The sequence below is a fragment of the Physella acuta genome, unplaced genomic scaffold (assembly GCF_028476545.2).
Source record: "Physella acuta isolate Inbredline_101_S28 unplaced genomic scaffold, ASM2847654v3 ptg001541l, whole genome shotgun sequence".
In the NCBI taxonomy this organism is placed as follows: domain Eukaryota; kingdom Metazoa; phylum Mollusca; class Gastropoda; family Physidae; genus Physella; species Physella acuta.
This window is the reverse complement of record NW_026733056.1, coordinates 94,747-119,449: the sequence shown is the minus strand read 5'-3', so window position 1 is coordinate 119,449 and position 24,703 is coordinate 94,747. Positions and strand designations below refer to the sequence as shown.

The 24,703-nt window shown below is 35.2% G+C and overlaps 3 protein-coding genes across 4 annotated transcripts; 2 read left to right on the top strand and 1 right to left on the bottom strand.

The window, feature by feature from the left end:
* Positions 1-672: 672 nt before the first annotated feature.
* On the bottom strand, positions 673-10,355 carry LOC131928755 (uncharacterized). Of its 2 annotated transcripts, none has more exons than XM_059284868.1 (6): positions 10,299-10,355; positions 3,231-3,340; positions 3,009-3,087; positions 2,662-2,715; positions 2,183-2,248; positions 673-2,024 (listed from the first exon to the last, which is right to left on the bottom strand). In XM_059284868.1, exons 4-6 carry the CDS (start codon positions 2,702-2,704, stop codon positions 1,075-1,077), a joined length of 1,059 nt encoding a protein of 352 aa, XP_059140851.1. In that variant the 5' UTR covers positions 2,705-2,715; positions 3,009-3,087; positions 3,231-3,340; positions 10,299-10,355; the 3' UTR covers positions 673-1,074. The 2 variants fall into 2 exon arrangements, with proteins under 2 accessions (XP_059140851.1, XP_059140850.1); XM_059284867.1 differs by lacking the exon at positions 10,299-10,355 and adding an exon at positions 9,172-9,255.
* Positions 10,356-20,163: 9,808 nt separating this feature from the next.
* Positions 20,164-20,967, top strand: LOC131928752 (prostasin-like). The gene has a single exon (XM_059284865.1). It carries the CDS (start codon positions 20,164-20,166, stop codon positions 20,965-20,967), a length of 804 nt encoding a protein of 267 aa, XP_059140848.1.
* A 924-nt stretch (positions 20,968-21,891) lies between these two features.
* On the top strand, positions 21,892-24,703 carry LOC131928754 (GTPase IMAP family member 9-like). Its single transcript, XM_059284866.1, has 2 exons — positions 21,892-21,964; positions 23,125-24,703. Exon 2 carries the CDS (start codon positions 23,133-23,135, stop codon positions 24,213-24,215), a length of 1,083 nt encoding a protein of 360 aa, XP_059140849.1. The 5' UTR covers positions 21,892-21,964; positions 23,125-23,132; the 3' UTR covers positions 24,216-24,703.

Genomic DNA, 24,703 nt, shown 5'->3' with positions numbered 1-24,703 from the left:
TCATTGAGTCCACACGGAACACCCAGTCGAATTTTGTTTCTCCAAACATGTCCAGGTACACATCAGATCCGTGCATCAAGAAAGGTAATCGAACATGGGAATCAAACTCGTGTCCTTGGAGACAAAATGTGTCTACTCTTTTACTCGACCATGTCGTCCCATTTCTCCAGTTGCTTATTAACGCCCTGCTTTACAGTTTTCATAATTGAAAACTTTGATTCAATGTTTTAAAGTCACACTAGTTGTTCTATCACGGCCGATCGATCAACTTTTACAAAAGTTGTTTTAAATATCACAGCCAAGTATTGTTCAAGGATTTCTAGTCAATTAGAATGACAACAATGTTTACACAAAAATCAGTCAATGACAGCTGCAAAGTATTTTTTCATGTTTCTATTGGAGAAGGTCTAGAAGCGACGAAGTATCTAAATATAGCATGTGATGTGTAAAATAATTTTAAAATTATTAGAATTCCATTTTTTTTCTAATTATATCATTTAAATTAGCCTTACTTACAGGTGCATAGACATAAACATATGGACTTCGTTGTAAAATTTAAACTTACAACCCACGACAATCTGGCGCGAATATCGACATCTCAACATGCGCTGTTTGCCAACAACTTAAACATCAACAGACAACAAAGATTAAAATAACAACAGTAGAAACATATAATCTTTTACAATTTAATCTCGTTTAGTGTGAACATTTTATAAACAAATGTAAACAGTATGAATATGACATTTGATAGGTAGGTTACATTTAATTTACAGGAAATAGCCAGCCTATATGACAGGTAGATCTCTATATGTTATATGACAACAACTTGCCGACAAAAAGTATAAGCTGATTGTTTACAACATTTGAAACAAAAAAAAACTCTAACATCCATCTATGTACAAGCAAGTTAATTCGGTTAAACGGTTTATATCAATGAAAACATTTGTTTTAAACATTTAAATGTAATAAAATGTTGAAAAGACATGCAGGTCTTAACACAAACAGTTTACAGACGGGCAAAGTTCCGCCATTTTGTTTGTTTACATTGTGTAGACAAGGGGAGAGAACTAACAGTTACATCACTCTCCACTTCCCACTATAATTTCCTTCAGAGTCCCATCCACTGTGGGGATGCTGATACCACAAACTGTTATCTCCCAGCCTGTAGACACACGCTCCACTGGAGCCTGGACATGTACATGTTGTGTACCAGTACCTTGTCCAGGTGGGGCCATCATTATCATCATCAGCATGGTCATCATCCCTCTCACGTTTGTGTGTCCATTGTCCTACAGAGACCTGTTTAGGACAGCCATGAGGATGTGACACTATAACGGTCAACTTGTCCACATCATTAAATATCCAGTATTTGTACCTAACTTCACAACGTAGATCATCAAAGCGCTGACACATCTTGTCCAGTTCATCAATCAACTTTAAGTCACATGACACATAACTCAACTCACACAAGTCTCTCTCAATGTCTGCACTACACATCACACACCAGCCATCAAGACTGACCCCAGGACTTTTATTGTCATCAAAACCTAAAACACACCTGGTCTGTCTCGCCTCACTGTCATCAAACACCACGTGTGTGGCTGTCACCACCCAAATCTCCCCCCACACTTTGCTGGGTGTGGCAGAGACTTGACACTTGGCACAACGACAAGTTCCCCTTCTGTCACTCTCTGTGTACTTGTTCACACACCACACCCTCCCCGTCCCTAACCTCATCACGTGACTTCCTCTGTCATTATAACATGGATATGGAACTTGAGTGCCTCGGTAAAACTTTGGTCTCTTTAGACTGGTGAATTTAGTCTTTACCTGGACAGTTAGGGCTGCCAATGCTTTGATATTCTCAGACAAGAGCTCGTCGTCATGGTAACGTGAGGGGAGACAATTTGTGTTGAAATCTTTAAGAGGTATAAAACCTTTGTGACCTGGATTCTTCTCACAGCCAGAAACATGTTTGTGTAGATCAGCTTCTCCTCCATAGCACATCTCAGCTTCATGATTTCCTACAGGAATAGGGGAAAAAAATTATTTAAACTGACTAAAATAGCTTTAAACATGATATAAAATTCTTTTAATTTAATTAATTAGCTATGCTTTGTTTAAACTAGCACAAATGTGTAATTATGTAATTTAGATTTAGCTTATGTTTATTGTTTCTTACCTGGACAAAACACACCTGCTTTGTAATTTTGTTTAACTTTGTTGGGGTTTTCACAGCATTCTAAATCTGAAAAAGAAATTAAGAATGTATATGTGGTTTTCTTACAGAATAAGGGAAACATATTTTCTAAAAGGTTTAAAACAGATAAACACTTCTATACTATAAATGTCACATATTATTTTAATACATATTATGTTCATGCTAGCGCAGATTTATATGCACTAAATATGAAAACAAAACTATTAGTATGTCAGTTTTCCTTATTTACAGAAAGATATAATAACACAAACCCATTAAAATGAACAAATAAAATTCTAATTTTTTCTGATAATCTAACATTAAAGGATACCTCTACCTGTTGACATAAAACTAGAACATAACTGTATTGCTAAATTAGCAAACATTTATAGAAGATATATTAATTCTCCTTTAAATTACTGAGAGATACTTAATGTATGTATAATAGAGTTGTTCATTACCTGTAATTGTAGAGCATTGAGGCTTTTTGTTGGAATTTCCCATGACATGTGTTGCTGTAGATATTTAAAGTGTTTTATTAAAAACCTGCCATTGGTTTGTAAGATACATACAAGTTAAATACAGCTAATCAATGAAACAAAATATAGAATTAAAAGATATTCAATATTTTTTAAATGAGTAATTATTTAGATAAGTTTGTAATGGTCTTTCAGTTATTAATAAATTATGTATATGATATTTATGATATTCTGTATTATATCCAGAACTTCAGATGTAACCTTTTAAAATTAATCCTTTATGTCTGATCAATGTAAGCGTATAGTTTTGTAATTGTTCAAACACTTACCAAAAATGTACAAAGTTTTCTGTTTAAAAAGACGTTTTCAGAACAAATACACACAGCTGTCACAACTTATCTTCGAGATCTGAAATCATACACAGGAGTATAAAATGAAATTGTTTTATTTTTTGAAAAAAAAATGAGACATAGAAAACCACATACAATTTAAAAACAAACTAACAAGGAATAACCAATATTTTAAGAATGTATTTAATTTAAAATATTTACTTTGTAAGCAAGTCAGCTTGGTATGGCTATATTTTGACTTGAATATAAATGTTCTCATCAGGAGGGAAAAACACTTGAATGAACACAAACAGCTGCCAAATCTGGATGATCTGAAATTAAACAGTTAAGAATAATGCTATGTAAATCATTCACAAAGAAGGTAAAGCACCAAAATAATACTTCAACTGGGTGAAATAGGGAGACTAATCCTTATAGGATCATAACTGCATTTCTATGTGACTTACATTACTGCAATAAATTATAATGAAGAAGCGTAAATCCTAATTCTAATGTTTCAATTTTATAGTTGATAATATATAGAAGACAATATTTTATTAGACAGTGCAGAAGAAGTGAATATGCTGGAGGTGACATGCTTACATCAAAAATATGGTCTATATGTCTATACTTTTTAAAAGTAGCCCTAGTAGACAAAATCATCATATGGCAGGAAACAGATTCAACCCTCAAGCATCTACTTTTAGGGTCGATTTTCGCCAATTTTCAAAGTAACAAATATTGACATATTATATATCAATTTTGTTGCTTAACAATCGAGGAATTCAAAAATATAAAAATTAATAGCACTAGACATTTACATCACGTTCAAAATGTAGATTAACCACACTCACTCAACTGAGATTTTTTTTTACATCTAAATGTAGTGAGGTCCAAAAATCCACGAAATTCACAAAATTAACGATATAATTACACAGAAATGTCACTTAGGCATACATTTATTTGTAATTATGTCAAACTTTACAAAATATACCAGTTTATAGCTTATTTCTATAATTATTCTTGAGAGAAAAAAACGACCGCCCTCCCCTTTAAAATTCTGGCTTTTAGAAACACTCTGGGGAAGAAAAAAATAACAGAGTTAAATATAGAAGGTCTATATAAAAAACATAATTAATAAAATATGTCTATATGCCAATTTTTAATATAGTTGCAGCATTTACATGGCTAATTATAATTGTTTAGTACTTTGAACATTAATTTAAAGTTACGACTGTCTGTGGCGTCATTCAAGTGTAGTGTCAGTGTAGGTGAACAGGGTGTTAGGGCCTGATACGATTTCATTAGAATTGGTAATGAACAGAATGTATAATTAGAACTGGCATATAAAAACAATGTTGATAATAGATGCAGTTGTTTTAATGCTACTTATAATAGATCAAAATGACAAACATAATTAAAACCTAAGAATCTGGAAGCGGTGACCTCATTTTACTGACACGGTTGTCAAATAGTAAGTGAATAGATCTAGATTTAGAATCTACGTAATTTTGAAAATACGCTAGTTCTAGAAGCAAAATCACTTTTAAAAACTGAAGTTAGTGATTAGATCTATAATGAAATTGAAATCAACAACTGATATGTAAGTATCTTTTGATTTAAAAAAAAAAATACGCTTAGTTCTAAGAAAAAAAAATTCTATGGTGTACTCGATCCCTATCCCAAAACGTGCCAGCCATATCGCATGCGTAGTCAGCTACTCAGCTGCTTATCAAATCGATGAATTTTAAAATTATATAATAAAAGTAGGTCACCCTAAAAAAAAGAGTAAAATGGCTCCCGTTTTCACGACAGCCGTCACTCGATTCATAATTTACAGAGTTATAAAGTTCTACTTTCTTTTGGCTATAGATTTAAAGAAATATTAATTTGTTATTTCTCATGCGTTCCAACAATTGTACCTAATTTTAATAAACATTAGATTAGTAAGGACTCGATTCTTTTTAGAATTAGCCCTCGACACTATACAGACTATTGCGAAGAAACAGACTCGCGCGAATGTCGTGCCTAGGCTGGTTCAGTGGCGAAGGTTAGAACCCAATTTGCGACGGAAAATTTTTACTTTGAAATAATTACATTATCAATTAATTTCGATTTAAAACAAATGGCTTAAAGTCAAAAGTAAACTAAAATTTAAAAACTTTGTTATTCGCAGTGTACTCAAGATTCTCGTGTTTTAAAGATAAGTCTAGTTTTACTACGTGTGCGTGCATGGTGCGAATACCGATTTTCCACGACAGAAAATCATTAAAAATATAAAAAAAAAGTATCTACGGCAAAATAATAATTATATTTTACAGAATTAAATAGATTTAACTTAACTGTTATTTAAATACATGCTTCGGAGTAAAAAAAATACAATTTTATATCCGTAAAAAATTAACTGAAATTCCCGCTTTCAGCGACGCCGATGTGTCGTAATTTTCGGCAGTCATTTTGTTCAAATTAAAGTAAAAAAACGCATTCAAATATACTTTTTTTTACTTTCATAATTTACAGCAATCATTTCTAATGAAAAATCCATAAAAAAATAATAGTTATTTTTACAAAATATTATTTCTTACCTCATTAGTGCAGTACACGTACTTTCCAAGTAGATCCATTCCGTCTAGATTTGCATACTTCGCATCCTTCGCCGCGACACAAAATGTCATAAAAAACGAATTCCACAAAAATGTTGCTAACGAAGCTTGTAAAAACCTTGCTCTATTTATCAGTATAAACAAAATCCCCGAACGATGTCTAGTTAGAAAGTTTATGAACGGCGAAGACCGAATATGCATTTTGCGGTACCAATCTGTTTCCTGCCCTATAGCAATTTAGTTTTAAAATTACTTAAAAAATTGTAGGGCTTTTGTTTAAGTTCATCTTGTATATTTACAATTTATTGTATTAAAGAATTTAGAATGCTTTTTTCCATTGTATAAATCTAGTTTAAATTATTTTCAAATGTTTTTATGGTTTATTTTTTTAGAGCACTCTTTTATGTCTCTCATTAGTAAGGCTATTCATAATTTATAGGGCACTGCAGGTATTGTAATCCTATTATTCACATAAAATCTAGATCTAGATCTAGTAAAATAAATAAGTTCAAAGTTAAAAGTAAAATACTCAGTCATTTAAACTACTAGAACTAGACTCGCTATTAATACAATACATATAGAAATCTAGATCTAGATTTAGATAATAATATTTATTTTATAATATTATTATCTAGATCTAGACTATTTTCTAAATATTATCTAAACTAGATCTAGATTCTAGATCTAGATCTACACTGAGATTATTTATATTATACTCAACACATGACTTGGTAATCTAAAATCTAAATATTATTAGAATCTAGATTAGATTCTAGATCTACTAATTACTAATTAGAATCTAGACTCTAGATCTAGATGATAGATCTAGAATCTAGAGTCTATAGATATCTAATATCTAGTCTAGTTAAAGTAGTTAGATTCTAGATCTAGATTCTAGATCTAGTAGATCTAGATCTAGTCTCAGTATATAGATCTATATCTAGTATGTAGATTCTTAATCGATTTACATTTTATATCTAACCATCTAGACTAATTAACTAATCTATTACTGGTACGTGCTACGCCTAGTACTAGATCTAGATCTAGATCTAGAGTAAGCCTACTGGTCTGCTAATGAATTGACGCGAAATGATCGTCTGCTGTAAAACTGGTTTAACTTTTTAAAGTATCGATACCATAATTTATCAGATAACTTGCCATTTAGGCCTTAAGCTACAGAAATAAGGCTTTTTTTACGGGAATTATTTAAAAACAAAACGCTTATAAAAATCTGCATATTATAAGCACAGCGTCTTTCTTTTAAATTTCAACATTTTGTAGAGCTATGATGTGTATCTCGGTAATAGTAGAACGTGTAATTATTTTGAATATTGATATGTTCCACATTTGCATACATAAATACTAGATCTAAAAAGTCACATTTTCTGCGACTTTCTACCAAATTATTTTTTTCATGCTGCAGCAAAACTGATCAATAGAACCAATGAGTTTATGTAGGGGTCACTCGTTGTAGATCAGTCGGCAACATTGAAGTAGAGTCAGTGTTTCTTTCAGACTTTTTATCCGGGGGGAGGGGGGGGGGAGGGGAGACTGATATTTTCGAGTGGGTGGTCAACATTTTCCGAGGGAGGGGGGGGAATTGATAAAAGTATGTTTTCTATATACATTCCATTTCTTTCGGGGGGGGGGGGGGGTCCGCCCCTTCTGAAGAGATGCCTGGAAGAAACTCTGAGTAGAGTTCACTTGTTACTGTGACCTTGGCAACATTACGACATAATTAATAAGTGATTATATATTTTAATGTGTTCAAAAACGTTTCATATGAATACCTTTTTACGTTTTTCTTGGTAAATTCAATTTGATTATATGCATTGCATTGAAAATTATTGTGTCTACGGAGAAACAAAACCAAAGTGTGGTTTTAACCAATGTTAGAATTATTTAACAATAAAGATTGATTTTAAAACCCCAATTCGCCAATAAAATCTTTTTGCATTTCTTCGTTTTTAACCATGCCACCTGATATATTATCTTTCATATTTCAAAACGTCACAACACCGCTACCCATCCACTCCCCACACACACCCTGCCGTCACAACACCACATCTTCTCACGTCTTGTCCACACCCCCACACACACCCTGCCTCTTTCCCCACACAATGCTTGACATTAAGCTCGACTCCTCCCAAAAAAAATTTTCACATAACATATGTATTGAACATATTAAAAAGGTTCAGTTCAGTTAATGGCAAACCATGAACAAAACTTAAACACAAACTGTTTTTATAAAAGCAGATCCACAGCTTCATCAAATAAAGTAATACAATTTGGTAGCAACATATCTATAGTAGCACTGACCTTTGACAACATTTTGTAAAGTTATACAGAATTTCACTCTAAAACAAGTCCCTCAATCCCAGCTTCACCCTTATTGTATAACAAGCATACACTGTTACCGTTTAACAAAACGCACGGAGAATGTGGGGGAGGGGGTAAACATAGAGAAAAAGTTAAGTTTCTGTGGTGGAGGTGGGGGGGGGGTGGTGTGCTATATTTTTAACTTTATATTAATATACATTTAAAATCTTTAATTTTTGTGTATGCACATTTAATCAGGCTTAAAAAGTTTAATTTACAAAGTCAAATTCGTGTGTGCAGATAGGTCGAAGCTTAGTAATATGTATTCAATTTTCTTTACTTAGTCAATATGATGTGTATAAATTATTTCTACAGGTAAAATAATACACAAATGTCCTTAAATATGTTACGTTATTTAATCATCTGCATACGAATAATATATACATGTTTACTATGATTTACTAATATATATGTATATATGTATGTATGTATATAAATACATATATATATGTATGTATATATATATATATATATATATATATATATATATATATATATATATATATATATGTATGTATGTATAATATATTTATAAATAAATAAATATATATATATAAATAAATAAATAAATAAATAAATATATATATATATATATATATATATATATATATATATATATATATATATATATATATATATATATATATTATGTATATATATATATATATATATATATATATATATATATATATATATATAAAGATCATTGATGTTATTGTTTTTAGTGGTTAAAAAAGCCTTCTGTGATAAATTGGCATCAGAACGTTCTTATCTACTTTAATAACTAGATCTACACACTTTTAATCCACCCCATGAAACTACACTTCTTTCCGGAAAAAAAAAACAACATTCATGAACGAGTTAAATTTTTTTTCAGCGTCGCAAAAATTAATAACTACCCATCCGACACTCACCTAACTCAAACAACAGTTTAGCTAACTACGGGCAACTGTTAGCTAAACATTAAGACAATATGTTAATGTGTTAATTACGTACGATATATGCAAATATGTGGGTACTAGTTTGATAATTTTTGTTTGACATAACTAATTAAGAATAAATCAAAGCATATTCAAGTTTATATTATTCAATGTGGCCTATTTATTTTAGAGTTAGGAACTATATTATAAATCAAACTTATTAAATTAATATAACTAGAAAAATATATAGTTATTACATACAGCCAGCAACAGTTCGTTTAGGTCTAGATCTATGTTGATTTAAAATGGCGTCCGTTCACTTAGTGCTATTTTTAGTACCACATAAGTTTGTTAATCTGCGGTTTTCCCGAACGTATAATTATGTCTAAATTGTATGATAAATAACTTCTTATATTGTCTGTGCCATAATTCGTTCCAATGTCTTTATTTTTTTCTTTCCGTATTCATTTTTGTTCATCAGTGTGAAAATGTGTGTGTCTAGGGAGAAACATAAAATAAACACATGTGGTATTTTTAGAACAAGAAAAAGTCCCGTATTCTGATGTTTTCCCGATTACTAGCCTTTACTGGCTCTTAGCGATGCGGGGTGGGGTGGGGGGTCACAGAGAGGAGGGGAAGGCAAACAGAGAAACGTTTAGAGTGTGTGGTGACGAGGGGGGATGCAGAATATAAAATTAATTTGAATATAGATCTAGTTTAATTTTCAATAACATTTTCTTTCGTCCCGTATTTTGACTCATTTTTATGAAGCTAAATATTAAATGTGTTATTTTGTATGCCGAACCAGTTATGGCGCATAACCAGTTGACACGTAATCCTTAATTGTGATGGAAGCATGGTCGAGTCGGCAAAGCTCATGGTTGATAAATTCGAAAAAAGTCGCGAGTTCAAACCCTCTGGCAGATAAGGCTCGATCCCTCCCAACACTAAGAATTAAAAACGAAGAAGAAGAAGAAGTATGCAGTTTTAAAAAGTAAAAAAAATATGTATCAATGTTGAATTCCATGTGTGCAGATAGAAATCTAGGTCGAACTTTCATGATGTGCGTTCAATTTTCTTTACTTAGTCAATATAAAATGTAAATGTTTGACTCATATTATTTCTATCGGAAAAATTTTACACACATGTATTTTTATATCTGTTACGTTATTTTAATAATTTGCATAATTATATTCTTAAGTTATAACACATACAACCATACTATGACGTAATATATCTAACTTGATGTTAATGGTTTTGGTGGTTAAAAAATGCCATTAATAAATTGGAGTTAGAACTTCCCCTTTCCCTTGTAATAAATACATTAAGCAATAATTTATAATTGAATCAACTACATTAATAAAACTAGAGAAATAATAAGTACATACCTTCCTCAGCAGATCGTATAGGGCTATGTTGAAATGAAAATGGCGATTCGTCATAGTGCTATTTTTAGTGTCAAGTTTTCCCGATATTATTTAATAAGTCTTGGACATTGCCGTTTAGCTAGTACCTTATGTACTTTCCAATAATCTGCAGAAACAATAAACAATATAACTAAAATCAGTTATTAAAATAAACAGTTTTAAAATGTTTAAAAAAAGTATAATTATGTTTTTGCTTATAGCTCCATTCTTATTTTTTTCAATTGAACATATAACAATACATGGTTTGAAAACTATATTGAGTTTTCATTACAATGCAACTCTTTTATATGATGTATTTTCAATAAACTATTTTATATGATGTATTGTCGATATACTTCCCCACCACAACTCGTTAAATTAGCTTATACTGCAATTAGCATTATTTTATGTTTTTTTTGTACACATGTATTTATTGATTATAAATATCCACTTATGCATCCCTCTCTTTCTTTCTTTCTCTCTCTCTCTCTCCCTCTCTTAATATGTTTGTCGGTGTGTGTCTTATATGCATACTATACTTTTTTTTCGATCACTTGGAGCTTTGGGAAGTTGCTGAGAATACTCATGTGGAGGTTTCTGCCCCAGAATGGTGCGATGCGATGTTTCTGTATATACAGTATATAAAAATAAAATTCGGATGCGATTTGAAACCGTTCATCGGAGATACATAACGCTGTATTTTTTAAAAAAATATTTTAACTGAATGCTTCAATTTCTTTAAAAAAATTGGTATTTAGTGAAATTCATAAAGCTTATTGATTAGTGACGAAACGTATAATATATACACATTCATATATGTATAGTAAACGGCTTTGATTAACTTGAAAATCTCCCATTAATTTGAGATTCGTAACTTTACTCTTTTAATGATTCTAGCATATTATAAAATTAAATTGCACAACATGTGAAGACTATCACACAGGTTTTTAATGGCTAGTTTATTACTCAGAGATGCTTTTTAAAGTTTATTTCAAGCTAGAAATTATACCAATTAGTTTATATTGAAAATAATTGTTACACACATTTTAGTAATCGTGTCTCTTTTTTTCTCTCTCTCTCTCTCTCTCTCTCTCTCTCTCTCTCTCTTAAAAATGATGTGCAAAATTTTAATGGCCTTTGACACCAGAAAATGCTCTGTACTTTACAGTAAATATTGTGCCGTATACAGATTAAATGACATATATTGCGTTATAACACTCTAATCGTCGACGCTAACTACGCCATAGTTTATCATGCACATTGAACACATGAAGCATGCTTTATATCTACTACCAAAAAAAAACAGAAGTATGTATTAAATATTATACAATATGTAAAGACTTGCAAATAATAGCAACACTTAACATAAATGAAGCATAGAACAAAAATTTAAACATAAATTTATCCTAAGTGTTGCATGCTTTAATTAGGTGTAACACGTTACCCAACCCTAACCCCCACCCGGTCATTAGCCTCAAGATTACACAATAACCTCCTCTCAAATACCACCCTTTGTGATTACCCTGTTGCATAATACATACTTTTATTATACCAATACCTTTCTGTTACTATCCCCATCTCCAAATCATTAACCCTGTTCCTAACCAAAACAATATACTTATCCTTAATCATCCTCTTTCCATACACTTTATTATATCCTCTCATTACCGTTACCTTTGTAGTTGCCATTACCATTACCGTTTACATTTACCTTTGCTACTACCACAACCACCACCACCACCACCAACGTCGCTCCGTTGCCACGGAAGGTAACGGTTACCGTTACTTTTACTATTAACATAACCGATGGGTTACCGTTCATCTAACCGTTGGGTAACTGTCTAGGGTTTGGGTAACGTTCTACTGCAGTTTTGGGGTCGGGAAATGCCCTGGGGGAGGGGTTATTCACTAGGTGTAATTCAACGGGGGGGGGGGGGGGGGAGGGGGGGGGGTAATGACGTCAGTAAAAATGACCGGTGTAATTAACGGAAGGGGAATAATGTCGAAATCCTTTGTAAGCACCCGCTAGTACATTGTGTAACGTTATACAATATATCCTTAGGTCACGACACATCTACATCTTTTTTTTTTTTGGCTTTTCACACACACATTCTTTATACATACACACACACACAAACACACACACACCACAATCAAATTTAACACAACAATAAATCGAATGTTCATTTAAATATAATTTCGAAATAGAACACGAATGATACAATTTTAAAACTGAATCTATTTTGCAGTAGCTCTTTTATTATTAATAATCTTCTTAGAAGTTCAGTGAATTAATTATTTGAAAATGTTTGCATTTCTCTTTCTTTGAGTTTTCACAATAATGCATTGTACAAATAGCCCCTTTAATTATTGAATATCAGTGTTAAAAATGGCTTTACAATATTGTATTTTACAGTAAATACTTTTGTGACTTGGAAAATGCGCACCAACACGCAAAAATAAACATCATTGTTTATTAATGATATATTTGTTTTGTTTACATTAGCCTAGTGTCAAATATTGATTATTAGACATTGTTAATTTTCTAAATTAATTGTAAAACGTTAAGTGTAAATTTTAAATTAATTTATCTTGTGTCCTAATGTTGTTTTTTTGTGTTAAATCAAAGAATTAGTTTTAATTCTTGACGCTTTATTAATGCTTTATTAATGTATTATGAATTTAGCGTATTTTATTTTCCTATAGAAAATACTATTTCCCGCGCTTTTATACGCTTAGTATTTCAGTTTCTCTGTGCGCAATTGCTGTCATGCAATTCTATGATACCAAAATTTTAAAACTATTTACAAATAAATTCATATACAACGTTTTATAAACAGTTTTTGTACAATTATGCACTAAAAAAACTGAAATAGTTTTCTTTAAATATATAACCACGCTTTTGGTATATTTATTTTAATAGTGCTGCTTCATAATTACTTATTCAATTATTTATTTTGTGCTTTTTTGTGGATAATTATAAAAGTTAGTTGTTATTTTGTTTTCTAAAAAAATTTTTTCGTTATTATATTTTAGATAAATTTATTTAATACGATTAAAAAGCTGGTTTGAAATGTTTCCAAGTTTGTGTTGCAAGAAAAAATATTTTTCAACCAACCTTGAATATTTTATAACATTTGTGTAAAAAGTAAAAAATTACTTCCGGTTTCATTAAGGCTAGAAATAGTCAAAGAAATAATTATAGTAATATAATAGTAATTTAACAAACATGTTTATTTTTAATTTGGATTAGTAGATTCAGGGTGTTGTGGTGATTGGGGATATTATATTATTTAATGCAAATACATTACTACACTATTGGCCTACACTACACCCTAGCGGGCATTTTTGTCATAGAAAACACTATTTCTTATTTTTATTGTTTAACTCTCCGATTGACTTCAAGAAGAGGTTTATGGCCGTGTTTGAAAATATTTGAATTGATGTAATAATTCTTAACTGCTCTTCTACGACACATAAATATAAAAATGAGTGTAATCGATGGTTTTCAAACGGCTTTTACGGTAATCTATCGTTTTAGGTACGTAAAATCGCCCACGACTAGTAATGTGAAAAAAAGGTGACTTCTTACATTTTAATAATTATTTCACATTTTGAGGAGGATTTATGTTTTGAAAAATACAAAAATGTTTCCTTGATTCATTTATGTACCTGTTTTTAAACAATTGAATTAAAGCTTTTCAGTAATAAATGAAGACTAGCGATGTTTCCAACAGATGCAACCATGCTCATTTACTATAGCAGCCATCTTGTTAAAGTTTTATTTTTATAGACATATAGCGCGAGATTCAGGCGGAAGTCACTCTATTTTACAAATGGCTGCTGTTTATATAGCAAATCTTGCTTGCCGACACTGCTGTTTAAAGTTAATTTCTGGCCTATATTGATATATTTAGCCATTGATTTAGGTTTATTATTCATTTATCTATAACATTTGACACAAACATATCACAATATACTTCTATTACAGCCTTGACAATGAGGTAACGTTTTCGTACATTAATAGCCGCGGGCGATTTTACGTACCCAAAACGATAGATTACCGGCTTTTACATACATTTTTACATATGAAACTATAATTTTATCGCTTGCCATATTTTTAAAAGATGTTTTAAAAAATTCAGTATCATTACAAAGAATTTTCATGCCCATTACGCGTATTTTATTTTTATTATAGTCTGCATCATGGTATGAAATATTTAAACTTGTAAAACAAATGCACCACACAGCACCGAAAGTATCACAGTAAGTAAACACATCTCTATAATGTAAGTCAAAAACATTTCTCTGGCGTTTTACGAAACAAGAAATCTATGTCAGAGAAAGAGTGTGATATTGTGTGATATAGTTGGAAAAGAATATTTAAAAATCTGTAATTTAACAAATTCGTTACCATGACTTCAGGTTATTTCTATACATTTAATAACAATTGATAATAAGTAATACGTTTAAGGTAAGTAGATCTAGACTAAATTTTAGCTCTGTGTTAATATTAAAGTTAGTACAAAATAGTATTTTGTATTAGTAATTAGATCTAGATCTAGTTGATGTAGATCTACATCTGCGTCTAAAATCTAAATTCAATAAAGTAAAATAATAATTAATTTTAATTAAAATAAGTATGTGTACTAGATGAATATTAATATTAAAAATTAAACCCAAACTGGGTGGACTCTGGAAAGTTTTACGAACTTGAACCGGGATTTGAATTCACGATTATACAAATAAATAAATAGTATTAACATTCAAAACATTTGTGAACGCTGAATTTATGACATTAATTTCAACTCTCATACGTGATGTAATCTTTACGCTTTGCCATCACAGATCTTATAAGCTATGCTGGGTTGAAAATGAATGTGATTCAGTGTCAAATGTCCGCACTAAAAGCCTGTATATTTATTATAATAACTGTTACTGTAAGTATACAACAAAATGTTCAATTTTCCTTGAATATCATGCAATCTATTTACGTATTTATTATTTTGTGTTACATAATGTCGACAAAGTTTAGTTTTTGTAAACAATAATTCACAAACCTTCAAAAAAGATGGCATAAAATAATTGAACCTCTTGATATATAATGTTTGTATTAAAATTTGTTTTTATTTAATTAAGAAAATAGGACAATTATATTGCTATAACATCTTTTTAGTTTCGTGTCTAAGATACATACGTCAGATAAAGTAGGTTTAATCTGCTTCAGAGACCTCGGCCTTTTTTGCTTTAACGTGCGTTAGGTACCCATCAGAGCTGGGTTGACTCGGAGACAATTTCCTGCCTTGAGCCCAGATTCGGACTCGAGACTTGCAAATTAGCAGTCTAGCTTTCTACCTCTAGACCACGCCGTCCCATCTTCGTGTCCACAGTTTTATCTTCCCGTGTTTCCTAATCACAGTACAACGTTATCTATTCTTTCTCTGCACTTTACATGCATTATCTTTTAATAAGCTCATTAGTCACAGTACACATACGATAAGGATTCTATCAACACGGTTTCTTTACAGAAATTTCTCTTTACTAAAGCCCACCACTGTGGGGCGGTGTGGCCTAGTGGTAGAGAACTAACCCGAAACTCTCGAGTTCGAATCCGGGTTCAAGTCAATATACCTGAATCTACCCTGATCTGATGGGTAACTGACTCACGTTAGGGAAACAAATGCGACTGGGCATAGTGCTGAACTCATTATCCCTTCATATGACGAGGTCTCTGAAGCTGGTGCACTCTACTTCATCTTCCACAAGTGTCTTGGGCACGAACGGGAAAAGATGAAAGCCTAAGGCCAGTAAACAAAAGGATATGTATTTTATGACCAGCTAAAACATTTACATCCATATGGATAAAACGTACTATCTATAATAATAGTTTCGCTGTCTGTGTATGTATGTATGTATGTATGTATGTATGTATCTGACAAGAACGCTCTAGAGAAAACATAAGCAAAAATTCTATCTGACAAGAACGCTCTAGAGAAAACATAAGGAATTTAAAAACTCTCACAGTGAAACGAAAGACGAAGTATGACGTCGACACATTTAGCACAGAGTTGAAAATAATCTCAAACCAGAGAGTGCACACAGTAATAAAATGACGACATTAATTATCGAGTAAACATTGAATGAAAAGGAAATGTTGTCTAATCTAAATGGTTTGCGTGAAAAGTTTCTTGCATACAATTCTTCGGGTAGGGGCGAAGCCCCACCCCACGCGAAAGAACGTCTGAGCCCCCCTCCCTCCCCAACTCAAAAGAAATTTCTTCATCGATACTCTATAATAAAATTACCGCCTAATTAATGAGTCTAATCTAAAAAGTGGTTTTCTTGCAATTTCTTTAATGCAATTCTTCGGGTAGTGGCTAAGCGCGACACCAGTGTTTCTTTCAGACTTTTTCCTCCCCGGAGAGGGGTGGGGGTACTTGAAATTTTCGGGGGCGGGGGTAGAATTTTCGGGGAGGGGGCGGACACTGGAAAAAGTATATAATTATATTTCGTTGAATGTCACATGTTTTTTTTAGGGTGGGTGGGTGGGTGTGTGTGTGTGTGGGGGGGGGGGGGGGGGTGTGAGTGGGGGGGGGGGGGTGGTTAATTTAGACTTTTTCCTCCCCGGAGAGGGGTGGGGGTACTTGAAATTTTCGGTGGCGGGGGTAGAATTTTCGGGGAGGGGACGTACACTGGAAAAAGTATATAATTATATTTCGTTGAATGGGACGGTAGACATGTTTTTTTTGGGGGGGGGGGGGGGGGGGGGTGGGGGGGTGGGGGCTGGTGTGTGTGTGGGGTGGGGGGGGGGGTGGTGTGTGGGGGTGGGGGGTGGTGTGTGTGGGGGGGGGGTGGGGTGGTTTTAGTTTAGACTTTTTCCTCCCCGGAGAGGGGTGGGGGGTACTTGAAATTTTCGGTGGCGGGGGTAGAATTTTCGGGGAGGGGGCGGACACTGGAAAAAGTATATAATTATATTTCGTTGAATGGGACGGTAGACATGTTTTTTTTTTGGGGGGGGGGGGATGGGGGTGGCGGGTGGTGTGTGTGTGGGGGGGGTGGTGTGTGTGTGGGGGGTGGGGGGTGGTATGTGTGGGGGGTGGGGGTGGTTTTAGTTTAGACTTTTTCCTCCCCGGAGAAGGGTCGGGTACTTGAAATTTTCGGGGGCGGGGGTGGAATTTTCGGGGAGGGGGCGGAAACTGGAAAAAGTATATAATTATATTTCGTTGAATAGGACGGTAGACATGTTTTTTTAGGGGGGGGGGGGTGGGGGGTGGGTGGGGTCTGGTGTGTGTGGGGGCTGGTGTGTGTGGGGGGGGGGGTGTGGGGTGGGGGGGGGGTGGGGGTGTGTGGGGGGGTGGGGTGGTTTTAATTTAGACTTTTTCCTCCCCGGAGAGGGGTGGGGGTACTTGAAATTTTCGGTGGCGGGGGTAGAATTTTCGGGGATGGGGCGGACACTGGAAAAAGTATATAATTATATTTCGTTGAATGGGACGGTAGACATGTTTTTTTTTGGGGGGGGGGGGTGGGGGGTGGGGGGGGGGTGTGTGTGGGGGGGGTGGTGTGTGTGTGGGGGGTGGGGGGTGGTGTGTGTGGGGGGTGTTGTGTGGGGGGGGGTGGGTGTGTGTGTGTGTGTGGGGGTGGTGGGGTGGTTTTAGTTTAGACTTTTTCCTCCCCGGAGAGGGGTGGGAGTACTTGAAATTTTCGGGGGCGGGGGTAGAATTTTCGGGGAGGGGGCGGACACTGGAAAAAGTATATAATTATATTTCGTTGAATGGGACGGTAGACATGTTTTTTGGGGGGTGGGGGGGGGTGGGGGTGGGTTGGTTTTAGTTTAGAGAAAAGAGACAGCACTATCAACCTAGCGCCCGGTGTATCCTCCATCAACGGGCCATTTTTCTAGTCTATAATAATAGTTTCGCTGTCTGTGTATCTATCTATCTATCTATCTGTCTGACAAGAACGCTCTAGAGAAAACATAAGCAAAAATTCTATCTGACAAGAACGCTCTAGAGAAAACACAAGCAAAATAAAAACATGCACAGTAATTCGAAAAACGAAATATGACGTCGACACATTTAGCATATTAAAGTTGAAAATAATCTCAAGGCGGAAAGTGCACACAGTAATATAATGACGTCATTGATTATCGCGTAAACATTGAATAAAAAGGAAATGTTGTCTAATCTAAATGGTTTGCGTGAAGAGTTTCCTGCATACAATTCTTCGGGTAGGGGCGAAGCCCCACCCCACGCGTAAGAACGTCTGAGCCCCCCCCCCCTCCCCAACTCAAAAGAAATTTCTTCATCGATACTCTATAATAAAATTACCGCCTAATTAATGTGTCTAATCTAAAAAGTGGTTTTCTTGCAATTTCTTTAATGCAATTCTTCGGGTAGTGGCTAAGCGCGACACCAGTGTTTCTTTCAGACTTTTTCCTCCCCGGAGAGGGGTGGGGGTAATTGAAATTTTCGGGGGCGGGGGTAGAATTTTCGGGAAGGGGGGCGGACACTGGAAAAAGTATATAATTATATTTCTTTGAATGGGACGGTAGACATGATTTTTTTGGGAGTGGGGGGTGGGGGGGTAGGGGGTGGGGGGGTGTGTGTGGGGGGGGGGGGGGTGGGGTGGGGTGGTTTCCTCATCGATACTCTATAATAAAATTACCGCCTAATTAATGTGTCTAATCTAAAAAGTGGTTTTCTCGCAATTTCTTTAATGCAATTCTTCGCGTAGTGGCTAAGCGCGACACCAGTGTTTCTTTCAGACTTTTTCCTCCCCGGAGAGGGGTGGGGGTACTTGAAATTTTCGGGGGCGGGGGTAGAATTTTCGGGGAGGGGGCGGACACTGGAAAAAGTATATAATTATATTTCGTTGAATGGGACGGTAGACATGTTTTTTTGGGGGTGGGGGTGGGGGGGGTGGGGGTGGGGTGGGGGTGGGGTTGGGGGGTGGTGTGTGGGGGGGTGGGGTGGGGGTGGGGGGTGGTGTGTGTGGGGGTGGGTTGGTTTTAGTTTAGAGAAAAGAGACAGCACTATCAACCTAGCGCCCGGTGTATCCTTCCTCAACGGGCCATTTTTCTCGTTAATAACATATTTCCCTTACAATACCAATTGAAACGTATACAATTGTAATACCATAAGGCATTTATCGATGATATTTATTTCTACTTGTCCGGCTATAATACTACAAATGACAATTCCTCAACATCGACAATAGTCCATACCTAGATCTATATCTGTTACATTACTTCATTTCCCCATTTAGAACAAACACACTTCCTCGAGTTAACTTTAGTACTTCATTCTTATACACAGATAGCTCTCTTGTCTCTTGCTCTGTTTTTAGTTTACTAACACACAGGTACACAGCAAGTACACATCACAGTTAACACACTGATCGCTTAAGGGAGTTAACTATTCTATATATATATATATATATATATAATACAAGGGACGTAATTAAGCTATATATAATACAAGGGTCGTAACACTGACTAACATACGTAACAACATCTAATTATAAACATTATCAAAAAATGTGCATATTTCTAATAATTTTTTAAATCCTTATGACAAATGGGGCAGATGAAGTAGAGTTAATCTGTTTTGATAACCACGACATATGTTGTAATCCTAAACTTAACAAAGGGCACTGATATTTTACTGCTTACAGATGAACAAGTAAGTCCTTAAGTAGAATTTAATACTTTTTTGTTCCCACTTCCATTCAGTTTGTGATTGTGTTCGGTGCCGACGCGACCGTAGACGAAGAAAAGTTGCACAATTGTGTAAAAGAACAAAAAAATCTGTCTGAGTACCAGCAGAAGTACAACGACTCCAAACCCGCGATGGTGCGCTGGCTTGGTCCATCGTACAGACCTTCACCTTTCCCCAACCACCCGGACTGCGGCTCCCCGGCGGTCGACGTCTCGCGCTCCATCATCAACGGCACCGACGCCCCGGCCAAAGCCTGGCCTTGGGTGGCAATCCTCAGCAGCAGTAACGCCATCTGCGTCGCCATCTTGATCAACCATTCCTGGTTGCTAACCGCGGCCCACTGCGTCCACGACTACCACACCTACACCGTCACGCTAGGAATGAACACCATCAACGACTTCAGAAACAACCCCAACATCGTCACCCGCAAACTCGCGTTTAAAAAACGCCATGAAAATTACAACAAGCGAAGTATATGGAACGACATCGCCGTGTTGAAGATGCAAACACCAGTCGACTTCACCGACTACATCAGGCCGATATGTCTACCTTTCAGACATATACAAGACGATAAACACTGTTATGTCGCCGGGTGGGGATTTACCACACCCCACGGGGTCTACCCTAAAACACTACAGCAGTTAAAGACTTATTTCTTTGACCAATCTCTCTGTTATTATATATGGAACTTCTTCACCTTGCCTCCGAACGACAAGCAATTTTGTATGGGTATTCCGGAAGGAGGCGGAGAGTGCCGAGGTGATTCGGGAGGCCCTTTGAGCTGCAGTCGTGATGGTAGATTCTATCTGGTCGGCGTTCATTCGTTTGGTGCCAGGAATTGTATTGCCAACTACCTGCCTCCAGTTTATACTAAAGTGTATGCACATTTAGATTGGATTAACGAACAAATAAAAACGCATAATGAACTAAATTAATTTAAAAAAATAATCTGATTCATTGTGTGAAATGGGTTTCGAAATGCTATTATAAGAGTTTCTTTAAACAATTAATCTATTGTTTATAATAAATATTACGAAGGCCCTATTTGTTTAAATAAAATATTAATATTTACTTTTTTAATACTTTTTAGACTTGTATTAATTTTAGTGACGTTGACAAACTCAGTATTGCATAATTTTGAAACTTCAAAGGAAGGGGAGGGGCGGACAACGATTATTTTCTATTGAAATAAAGAAAAAATTCTAATTCATCCCGTGGAGGCGTCGGTAAATTATCACCTCCCCCCTCCCTCTCTTCACCAGGTGAGATGTTTGGAAGAACTCTACTTCCTCGTGTTATTGAATTACATGCTGTAATAAATAAGCTTCAAAACTTACTAGTTTACACGTATTAACATCATTGCAAAAATAAGTACTTCTATTTTTAGCAGCGGCAGCGCCACAAAAAATACCCGTTACATGAAGATAGATAAAAGATAGAAAACCGAACGCCTAAAAGCATAAGAATCTGTTGCCTCGATGGACATTCTAACCAGAAACCTGGTATAATTAATTGACGCCTATCTAATCAAGACATCAGCCAAACAAAACATTCCCCACCAGTGGCGTAGCCAGGAAGAATTGGTCATGGGAGGGGTTCAAACATTTTTCCATAAGTATACAATATATATATATATATATATATATATATATATATATATATATATATATATATATATATATATATATATATATATATATATATAAGGGTCCATGGGTGGGTTTATAACCCCCTAACCCTCCCTTGCCTACGCCACTGTTCCCCACAGATAAACGAGCATGATAGCCTTGACCTGATATAAATTGAGACTGAAAAACACACGATACCCGGGGTATCGTGTGTTGTCAATCACTGACTGATACCGCTGTGTCGGGAGATATCGACGTTATCGACTACACGGTTGGTGCGTATTTTGGCTGAGTTACTGGATCAGTGAGTTGTTTTGACCAGATAAAGTTGTGTGTGTTGTGATGTGTTCTTCATGTGAAAGTTGTGTTATTTTAACGTATGTGTTTACTTTTTCTCAATTTTTTAATGCAAGCCGGCGTTTATATTGATACCATTTGAGCTGAATTTTTAATTTTATGTAGAATAAAAAATGTGTCATTTTAAATTTTTTAAAATGAACTTAATTTTCTTTCCTGACAACTCTTAAGATTTCCCAAAACTAATAAACCTTACTTAAGCGCAATACGTTTTTACAGTTTATAACATTACTTCTAATGAAATTTCTAGAAGTTTTCCGGAACAAAAAAAAATGTATTGACCTAATGAGTTATTCTAATCTCATTATAATATATGCTTATATGCTCTTATTAAAATTCATTAAATTTTACTGTCTCTTAAAATGTTTAACTAAGCAAGTTATTAAATTGACAATAAACCCTAAATAGCAGTATTTTCTCGATTGTAATATATAATTGTTATATTTATTTTATGCAATTTTTATATGCATACACAGAAAGGCTTACTTAACAAAGTTATTGACCAATACTGACATCATGCGGGAGGTTTATGCCCAGGGGGTTTTTGTCCAGGGGGTTTTTGACCGGACACCGAAGCATATACAAATTATATCTGCAGTAAGGTTTATGCAAATAATAATAAAACGGTAGTGTTGGTATCCTCACAAATTAAAGGCAATAACAGATAAGACGTTGTTTTTACTGTCGAGCTAAGTCCAAAATTATGTTACTATTTTTCTTTTTTGTCTATCTATAAACACGCAGTTATATGCCGACGAAGACCTTGGGTCGAAACAACCATCGAATTAGCAAAGTGCTAGTAATTCAATGTTTACAAACCCTATGTTCATTGGCATAGCAAGGTCGGGTGTCACCCGGTACGGCACTTAATGGTGTCACCCCCCAGAGGCGTAGCGACCCTTCCTGGTGCCCGGGGAAAAACTTTCGATTTGCACCCCTTCCCTCTGCTCTTAAAAGACTCGAATTCATCACTCTATATATTATGCTATTTTTTGCCTAAATAGTGTCACCCGGTGCGGTCCGCACCCCCCGCTCCCTCCCTCGCTACGCCACTGCCTATGTTATCTACGCAATATGATGTAATATTTTTTTCCCTCAATACTTTAGATCAGGCAATGGCCGCTGAAACATCTGACATCGTTTTGTTTGTTGGGAGGACAGGAAACGGCAAAAGTTCAACCATCAGATCCATTCATACAACAGACATCACGGACGATACTTTCGCTCTCTGGAAACAGAACCTGGTGCTAGTCAAAAGTTCTGGCATTGGCGATACTGGTTCTGATTCTATTGCAGACGTTGAGAAACTTAAAGAATGGATCAACGAAATGATAACAGACGGTTTCACGGCTTTGGTGTTCGTCTTGCGGTACGGGGTGAGGTTTACTCAACAGGAGAAGAACGCCGTTCTCGCGGTCAAATCTATTTTTGGCGAGGATGTTTTCAAACACTGGGGGATCATCGTCATGACGTATGGGGACAATTTTGAACTTGACCTGGAAGATGACCCTGATTCGTTTGAAGACTGGTGCCGAAGTCAAACTGGAGATTTCCAGACTCTCTATGACGAATGCAAAAGTAGGAGTGTTTTGTTTAACAACAAAACTAAAGATATTCACAAACTTCAAATGCAGGTGAACAATTTTAAACAACATGTTGACAACGTCAAATCCGGTTCTAGAAGATACTCAACAACAAACTACATCGAAGCTCACCTATCACGTCAGAGGTTCTTCGACACGCTCAAATTTCTAAAAATACAACAAGAGACGTATCAATTAATCGAGAAAATCAATAATCAAAATGACGTTCTGGAGAATACGATTTTTCTTAACGATCTTGTAAAAATAAAGTTGATGTTGGAGGAGAAGAAGACGAAATGTAGGGAGTTGGACAACGAATCACCGGAAGTCCAGCAACTGATTCAGACTGTTTCTATAGCGGAGACTAAAGTTGATTTTAAACTGCTACAGGTTAGAAATTTAATAGAGTATGATGAAGAGAAAGCGTGTATTGGTACCCAGGGTAACCTACAAGATGTGGATTCTGACTGGGAGCCTGGTCATAATAATTATGACGTCACCGTGAATAGACGACAAGAGTGTGGTGTCAACATGAAATATAAGCTGGTGGTGTTTTTGTTGTTGGCGTCGGCTGTGGTAGCGGAAGTGACACTGTGGTTGATGAAAGTGTTGTAAAGTTGAGATAAGGCTAACGAAAGATAACGTGATTTTAAATGAATGCTGTCGGGAAACAGGTGAAATAAAAGATTCATATTTAGACCTGGCGATGCGTTGGACAGATGAAGAAGAGTTCATATGTTTCTTGACCACAGCATATGAAAGGATAATATGGTCAGCACTATGCCCAGCCGCCTTACCTGGAGACGGTTAATTCGATGTAATTGCTCTAGAGTAGAGGTAACTATGACGAGATAGGTAAGACTGTATTATGTCTACAGACTGGTTAACTTGAATTATGGATGTCTATTAATCGATACATTTATTGATGTGGAGAAAGAGTTGAAGTTATGTCATAGCTTTTGTGTGACGTGTGGTTGGGGTATTGTTTAATAACTATTTGTGAAGTTAAGTTATAGCGATTTACAAATTGGTGATGTTAAATTATAGCTGCCTGTAGAATGTCAAAGGTAGATCGTAGCTTCTAACAGACTGGTGTAGTTTAA